General features: G+C 40.1%; 1 protein-coding gene across 5 annotated transcripts in view; it reads right to left on the reverse strand.

The window, feature by feature from the left end:
* The window catches only part of RAD23B (RAD23 homolog B, nucleotide excision repair protein), a 32,607-nt gene extending 23,703 nt beyond the window's left edge, over positions 1–8,904 (reverse strand). For 2 of the 5 annotated variants that reach the window (XR_001413777.1, XM_014958142.1), the window contains exon 1: positions 6,037–6,081. Coding sequence is in view for 3 of the 5 variants with exons in the window: in XM_014958142.1 (XP_014813628.1) it covers positions 6,037–6,066 (30 nt within the window). In the remaining 2 variants the exon portion in view is untranslated. Of the gene's footprint in view, positions 1–3,926; positions 3,960–6,036; positions 6,082–6,534; positions 6,568–8,754 lie in introns of those variants that run through there. The other 3 variants (XM_014958145.1, XM_014958144.1, XM_014958143.1) reach the window with 3 other exon arrangements.
* Positions 8,905–9,035: the final 131 nt, after the last annotated feature.

Genomic DNA, 9,035 nt, shown 5'->3' on the forward strand with positions numbered 1-9,035 from the left:
AGTGAAAATTAATTTCTGGAAAACACACCCAGCACATTGATCTGTCAAATTTAGAAAGTAGGTTTAAGATACACAGTCAACCTCTGCACCCATAACGTGACACTTCTCAGAAATACAGATCCATACACCAAACCTTCAGGCTACCTAGCTTTATTTCATCTGATCGGACTTCAAAATATATTTCAATCTTCAGAGAATCCCACTTTTTTCCTGCCCTAATAAATTTCACAGCAGATTAAATGGAACCCATACTTTACGATAACACCTTTACGAATGAGCATCAATTCATCTGCAAACACCCTAAAGATTCAGAGGCAGCACACTTACACACTACAGTGGCTAACTTAGAAGACAATTTTCTTCTGCCCCCTATAAATTTAGATGTGAAATTCTCCCTACTATTCAGAGACTGTACTGAACACAACATCCTCAAGAATGGATGCCATGCAGGCCGTTTAATTAAGAGACAGATCTGAATGACTCCTAGCTGAAAAACTGAGGTCTTCCAAAGAAATATCAGTCCCTAACTGCATCCTAGCTGGGCATCTGAAAAATGCTAGCACTGAGTTGCCCAGCTGTTCCCTGTATTTATTTTAGCCAGCTAAGCAAGCAGGGCACGCTGGGTTCCATCAAGGCAAGTAGTTCCCACAGTTCAGTACACGGAGCAAACTCCCTTCCTTCACTGTCACACACCAATTTCCATTTCTCGTACCTTATACACTATACTAAAACGGAAAAGGGAACAAAATCTGATTATTTAAAGAAACATCCCATAACTCCTAATAAAAAAAGCTAACAGTGAACAGTATACTTCCAACAATTTTAATTTATAATTACACAGGCTCTGTAACACAGGCAAAATATATTTCTGAATTTTTTCAGATGTATAGAGAAACTGAATATAAAACTGAAAATGACCCCTTCAGACATCAAGCCACATACCCACCTTCCATACCACAATCCCCATGAGGAATCTGATTCACCTTCACCTAAGGACTAAGGTCCTTTGCTACTTCTACAACAAGGCTGCTACAAAGTTTATTCTTATATTGGAAACTTTTTCGTAATTTCCAGTGCAGATTAATTCATGGACTATTAATACTCATTTGTTCTCAGGGTGAATTCAAGCATGAATAGCCTTCCCACCTTTCATGGTGCTTATCACTGTAAAATATTTATACAGCGTTATCAAATCTTTCTCCCAGCATGTGAGCTAAGCAAGCCCAGGCCCTTCAGTTTCCTTCCACATGGGAGTCTCAGTCTTCCATACCCTCCTTACTACCTCTTTCCTGCACCTGCTCTGGTGGAAATTCACTCCCCTTGGGAACAGGCGGCCAGCACACAGTGGAGCAGCATCACTATGCTTACTGGAAGTTCCAGGATCTGTGAGCTTCAGGGCTTCATCTTTTAATGAAGCCAAGTTATTAACCTATGCTGCTCATTTGAGAGACATTTGCAGAAAACTGACCCCAAGTCAGGCAGATAAGTACAAACGTTAAACTTTGTGTTCTTCAATTCCATCATGTTTCTATTGATTTGTACTCAAAATCATCACGTTCTTATCAAATTAGTAAAAGGATGACAAAGAGATGGACTCTGAGACTAATTGCCAACCAACCTACGGTTGAGCTTTTTTGAGAAGAAACTCTGAGCAGAGGGTTTTTTTTAATCTACTTTATAATTCCCTGCCAATCTCCATCTTTTCTGTAATAGACTCACAGGTTTCTCACAGACTTCAGGAAAAATCATTGTTTAGACAAGGACCAAAGTTTTCAGTCCACAGGGTTTTGCTCTCTTCTTCCTTGAGGGAGGAGACATGATAGCCTGAACACTTTTGTTTAGAATAGAATATTCCTCAGTTTTCCCTCCCATTGCCCTTGAAAACACATTTAGCACAGATTATACTGCCATATGGACAGTACTGAAAGTCAGGTGATGTCGATGCAGTTCTATCAAACAATAAACCAGATAATGAAGCAACAAACTGACCAGTGCAACAGGTTTTACTACCCCTAATCAAACTCCATGATCAGCAACAGATTAATAGCATATATTGTGCCTACTATTGAAACGTCCAAAAGATAAGAAACTACTTAGATGCTTTATAGTAGCTTCACTGATAAGAACACTTTTGGTTCTAGCTACTTCTTTCTACAAATAATAAAAGTAGCTTTTGCTGAACAAATCTACATTACAGTAATCTCTCATATTGTCTTCCTAAGAAGGACACTCCTATTTAGTTACAAGACCATCTCGATGGTTGCTTGAACAGATTACTGCCCAACTTCTGCTCCCAAAGGCATAAAGTTACAGGAGAGGAAGAGTCTTGTGAATCCAGTCGGGTTTATAAGGTGAGTGAGTGACTGGGAAAAAACCCCACATTCGCACTCTACTAAACAAGGCATTTAAAATTATTCCAATGTTCAAAAATAGCCTTAAAGACAGTATAAAACATTCAGAAGCTTCTGTATTTACTATTTGAATCTACTGAAGTTTGTATACAAAGCAAGAAGCAGCATGGTCTGGAAGATTAATAGTCCGGATTTGGCAAGGTACAAATCCAAATTTAGCTCTGATATTTTCTTCCTGAGCAATTACCTCTGCCTTTCTAATTTCCTCTCCAAAATCGAGCTCATCTACACCCAGGTGACATTTATCAGCCTAGTAGCTGCTGTTATACATTGCCCAGGATTTCTGACCTCAAAGCTGGCCAATACACACTTGCACTCTGCGTGTTAAAATCTAAGCTTTGTTTAAAAGAGGAGACAGTAGGACCAGTTTTCTGATGCTATACAGCAAATAGAAGAGCTGCATACATACAGTTTTGTACTAACACATGAACACATAAACTTCAACATAAAGCAGAGCTTTAAACAACATGGTGGGTGGGGGGGAGCTCAGCTACCTGCACTTTCCAAAAAAAAAAAAAAAAAACCAAACCAAAAAGAAATTTAACAGCGGCAGCAGCCTGCTGTCAAATGGGAAGAATCACTGTAAGATTGATAGGGAAGGCAAATATTATACGCCTATGGTTGTTGCTGGGAGAGAAAGAAAAAGGCTGCTCCAGCAGCCAAGATGCACTGATGTCAAGAGTGTCACGCTCAGGTAAGAGAGAAAAGGATTAGCCAGCATAGGCATGAAAAGCAAATGAAGATGTAACTGGTAACCTGGGGTTTGGGAAATATGCCTATTGACAGCTCTGAGTGCTCCCTATGAACCTGGAAGGGCTTGTTCCAAGAAGCTAGCATATATTCTCTGAGTGGTAAATCTTGCATGGCCATGTTGATTAGCATAAACAACCCTCCAGTACCATTAAGCAGCCAATTTTCACAAACGGATTCACAACGAGCGTAACAGCAATAAAGTGGTTTGAGTATGAACAAAATTGACAAGATATTTTAAGTAATAATAAAAAGACACTTAAAAAAAAGCCTTTCCCAACACTGCATACTGACAAACCAGTTGGAAGGGTAAAATAAGTTTTATTTAGGTATGCATTAATGGCCTTCATTTAGATAACCAAATAAAAAGCAAGTCAGAAATACAAGGTGTGACGCTCAGACATCCAAGTTGGGGGGATGGGGCTAAGGATTTCAGCCCTGGTTCTGTTCCTTTCCCTGAACCTCTGACACAAAAACACAGGGAATGATAAAGACAGTGAGAACTAGAGCATCAGTCTTCAGACCATGCTCTGACTTCATGTGCTTAAAGCAGCCACAAGTTCTTTTTTCTTCATTTCTCATGTTCATTTGATGCTCCCTGCAGGGCAGCACACAGAGAACTGCTGAGGCCTCATGTCTGGTCTTTACAGGGCCTAAATAAGACATGCTGCACTTCACCATATGCTGCAAAATAAAAATTGTTTTGTTTCAACGACTCCACTCCACTCAAGCACGCCGTCTGGAGCAGTGGCCAAAGATACAAACCTTGGTGGGAGAAGACATTAGCAGCCATATCTTTCAGTCTTGTAAGTTTACATAGCCCTATAGATTTCCCTTCAGGAAAGTACTTTCCAAGTTTCAGAAATAAAATTAAGACACTTTCAAAAGATTTGCCACTAAACACGCCATTGATGCACATGGGCAGCAATGAGACTGTAGACAGTAGCATGTCATCTGCTCATATTATTCTTTAATTAACATGTACTCTCCACTCCCCGTAAGTTCCACCTTCCAGCCTGTCATTACCCATATCAAGGACAGATATCTTTGCTTACCAATCACACCTGCAAAATAAACTTTAAATATGAGACACAATTATGTAGAAGGCTATTCATAAGTGCATATAACCTGTATATTTAAATTCTCAGTTTACTGGTCACCTTGGGAATGGTAGTCCAAGAAAGTTAGGATTGTTGAGAAATACAGCACACAGTATCAGCAACTTATTAAGTACAAAAGTAACTTTTTCCTGCTGACAGCTTAACCGGATAAGAATGTTCCAAATACAACAGTTGCAAAACTATAGTCATAGAGCCAATGCATTTGAAAAAAATGGCTAGCATATTAAAATGTATTCTAATATGAATAAGATTAGCTGTATTCATAATTCATGCTACCTTAAATCTTCTTTTATTAAGTTTAAAGGAATATGTGTCATTCTCCCCAAAATTCTTTGGAAATTATATTAGAACATTCACTAGAATGTAAGGAAAATACTCCCGAGTATGCGAAAGGCTAACCTCCTTCAGCCAAGAATTAAAATGACTTCCCTCACATGAAAATTCTAATTCTAGCCAGGAAACAGGGAAAAAGACCAGCTACTGAAGAAAAGCATGAGCAAGAAAACCCCACACAGTTAATCAAATAGACATGAAATATCAGAGAACATAAGTTGAAAATGCTAGAATAGTTAAAAAAAAATACAAATTCTCCCTGACGCTCTTATTCTGGTAATCTCCGAAGCTTCCATTTTTGCAGAGTCATCTATCAAACCTGAAGCAGCAAGTACAAGTCCTTCAAAGTCACACCTCCTCTGACTATGCAAATATATACCAATAAAATCCTACGAGATACAAAAGCAATATTAACAATTCCCTAGAAGAGGAGAAAGACATCTACTGTAAAATCAAGAAATTAGAGAAAACCATCAGGGCATGAGACAGAAGACTTCTTTAACCTAGAAGCGTATTTCTGGATTTGAACAGGATCATGACAGCACTTTTGCTCTACCCATTAACATTATAAACCCCCATGGAAATATAAAAACAATCCTCTTTATCAGCAACTGTTGCAGGATTAACCTATGCCTAAACATGTAGGAAGGGGGTTGTCAGAATAAGTTCACACTTTCTCATAGGTTACAAGTCTCAAAGGCAGATTTTCCCATTTCACCCAGCAATATTCTCCGGCTCTTGCAAAACTGTTTCTCAAGTTAATACTCTATCCATTCAGATGATAGTCCGCACTAGTTCAGAAATTTATCACTGTACTCTCCGAAGAGAATTAAAGCGGCTTGTCATTTTATCATAGGTTAATATTAAAAAGTACCTCCCTTATATGTACCACCTCATTGTTGGTAAAAAGCCAAAATGCTTTTTATACCCCCTACAAACCAGAAAGTACAAATTCTTTGCCATGACACTGTCTTTTGAAAAATTGAAGTAGTATCCCTTTTTCTTCTCCCCTGCAGTATACCTGTTTTATCGGGAAAAATGAAAAATATGCCTAGCCTCACTTTTTCCTTATTACATACCCTTTGGATCCTGCTTCATTTTTGATGTAGCACACTCCCCACACAATCACTACAGCTTCAGTTAGTATCTAGCCTAAATTTCTAAAATTAAAAACCAGGAGCTTCCAGCACCAACGGAGCATAACATTAGCATTCAAAAATCCCTATACACACAATTAAAAATAAAGCATAAACATATTAAGGATGCACCAGAACACACAGAAGTTCAGACTTCCACAGCTAAGTGTACGGTTGACACTGTGTTAACAAGCAGGCATTTCCTGGGTGTTCACTGTGGCAGAACAGCGAAATGTGAAAGCCCATATTATGTGAGAGAGAGACTGCGGGCAGAAGACTACTGACATCCTGAATATTCCTTGCACTTCTCTGCATTTCGACAATCAGGTTTTTACGTCAACAGCACAGGGAAGCTGGAAAAGAAACAGGACAGGCTTACTTTCAACTGGTATTTCACTTTCTAAGGAAGTTAAGAACATCTGTTGAGATCTCTTACAAGCCTATTTCATGTCTACATAGTGATAACTACAACAGAAGCCCTAGAATTAGATGCCTACAATGTCATCACTGTCACTTCAGACAAGAGATGTGGCCACATGTGCCTGCAATCAGCTTCAGACAGGGCTTATTATTTGGTTCCTAACACAATGTTTAATGTATTTACTCTCTCAGATACTCAACAGACACAAGATGCAGCTTGCGTAGGCAGATGCATGTTTTCCTTTATCTTAGTTAAATCTGAATGCTCAAGTATTGAACTGCCCCGCTCGGAACGGCGAGTACAACGCTGATTCCCATGCACTCCACAGTTTTTCCCCCAAAAGTTAACAGAAACAGCCATACCTGAAAAAATTCCTCCATTTGATAATAAGCCTTCTCAAATAATAGGTCCTGAGGCTAAACCTTTTCAACTTTTTTAGTCAGCCAAAATATTTGACCGTCTTCATCTAGCATTTTCACAAATAAGAATACTGAACCAAAATTAAAGTCACAATATAAAAAGCATGTTTTGAACTTTAAAATTGTCTGATTAGCAGAAAAAAAAAAGTTGCTCATATAAAAACTGTAAAAAGTCTAATTGGTTATTATAAAGTGTGTTGCTTCAAATTCTCACTGGAAGGTTTGTTTAAATATTCCTTTTTATTCATGACAGCTTTCAGTTACAAGCCTAAACTCTTGTCAGAATACCACCTTGCACTGTAACATCAAGTCGCTTCAAATTAATTTTGTACTGAGAACAAGGGGAGAAATTGCTAGAATCACAAACCAGTTTTAGAGAACCAGAATCCAATTATAGAGCAACAAGTTTCCTAGGCCTATCACAACTAGACAATTTTTGGCCTTGTCACAGTACAGGGCACAGCTCCAAGTAAACAAGCCTACCTCTGGCGGAGAAACAAACAGATATAGTTCAAAGACTAAAAGTAATCTTTCCTGAACTCTGCAACACAAACACACTTGTTTCAAGACATTAGAAAATTTATCCAAGAAACCAGTACACTTAGCTAAAATTAGTATTTTTCAAAATCAGGCTGAGAAATTTCAAATGCAGACTTGTGAAACCCTTGCTGCACAGAGTACTTTTCAAAGCACTTTCCAATTTTGACAGATTTGGTTTCTAACTGAAGTCTCAAAAGTGTTCCTCTCTTTATTGAGTTACATGATTTACAACACTTTCAACATGAATTTCTTCATAATTTTCTAAAAAGTAGACCAAGGAAATTTAAATATATTTTTTTACCTTCGTACCTCATAAGATCGAGGCTTCAGCATCCTCACTTTAAAACAAAGTTCTCCTCAAATCCTATCCGTATTTCCTCTATCTTACCAGCCATTCCCAGCCAAAACCAGAACTATTATGCTCATGAGTAGTATTCTTCTTTCAGTTACCGACCTACTGTAGCAACTACATTTACAAACAGAGAGTGCAGTCTAATTTTCCCATAATCCAACTTCTAGCTAATGCATTTTGCTGTCTCATATGCTGGTGAGGGTTTTGACTAGCAACCCTCCTTCAGTCCTCTCCTCAATTTTATCTCCCAGGACCCTGATGAATATAGAGAACAGAAAAAAGATGAAAAGAGAGTTTTATTTAGTAACAAGTAAAGACGTTTTAAATCCTTTAAGGTTTCTAACACATGCTTCAGATAGACATTTGCCATCTTCCTTGGCCACACTGTTCAACCAAAAGAACTCTTAGTCTGACTTTAACCGTCATCCTATATTTTTCTTAAGATGGAAGTGGAAACGGGTAAACCAACTGACTATAAAAGCAGGTGCAATATTCCAGGGTTTCACTGCCTAGATGTCACATGAAAGGCTACTGCAGACACACCGTCAGATGCTCCCCAAACCTATCAAAAGAAGGCTGCAAGGATGTCTGGACTTGGCTAGCAGAGGCAAACATCCGCGCTCAGCCAAGTGACAAGGCAACTTCCAAGCCTGCAAGCTCACTTCAGGCCATTCCTCTCATCTCAAAACGCTGCATTTCCCAGAGAATTTTTCAGCAGGCTCCCATGTGGCAACAGAATATATTCACCTGCAACCAAAACCCATCCCCTCTCCCCTCCCAGTCTTACAAGTGCAGAGATACACAGCCCCTGCAACATGCCAGTAAGGGAGAGTAACTCTATTACAAACCTCACCGCACACCCAAAGGCCTGCTCTGCAGGAGACACCAACATTCACTTCACCATGGTCAGCAGAATCTCACATGTCCTCCTTCACCTCCTAAGCACAGGCTGATGACGGTGGCCCACACTGTGGGCAAAACAGTAAAGCCTTCCCGCCATCACCCACCTTCCTCAAACACAGTCTTGATTTACACTTGTCTGAGCGTACAGGGGTGCATCTAAGCAAACACTTGCAAGCTCCTCTCCAGTGCACACTCCTGCAGAAGAGCTCTACAATCCCCCCATAGCTCCTTTCTAGCCGTGAATCTGTAGAGAGCAAGCACCACAATTTTTCTCCTGCTGCACCAACCCCCCCCACGAGAGTCCGTGACCCACTCCCAGCACTCCCTATCTAAAAGGGCACAGATCACTACTTTGCCCCATTACTCACCAATGCACTGCTGTGGGCAGGTTATGTTCCTGAAAGGAAAAACTTTACTTCCCATAGCCCTCTCGCTCCTCTCCTCCAGAGTACAACGGGAGCCATTCTCCCTTCCACCTTCTGAGCGTTCTTCTCCAAAACAAGGCGGGAAGCCCACCCCGGTGGCCCACCACAGCCCCCCCTTTCCTCCAGCCACGAACGGTCACTCTCACCCCACAGGAGACCCCTCGGCACTCCGAGGTCAGCCCCACGAACCCCCGATAAGGCCCTGAATCTACCCTGCCCCCCCC

Source organism: Calidris pugnax, unplaced genomic scaffold (assembly GCF_001431845.1).
Source record: "Calidris pugnax isolate Ruff unplaced genomic scaffold, ASM143184v1 scaffold317, whole genome shotgun sequence".
Taxonomy (NCBI): Eukaryota; Metazoa; Chordata; class Aves; order Charadriiformes; family Scolopacidae; genus Calidris; species Calidris pugnax.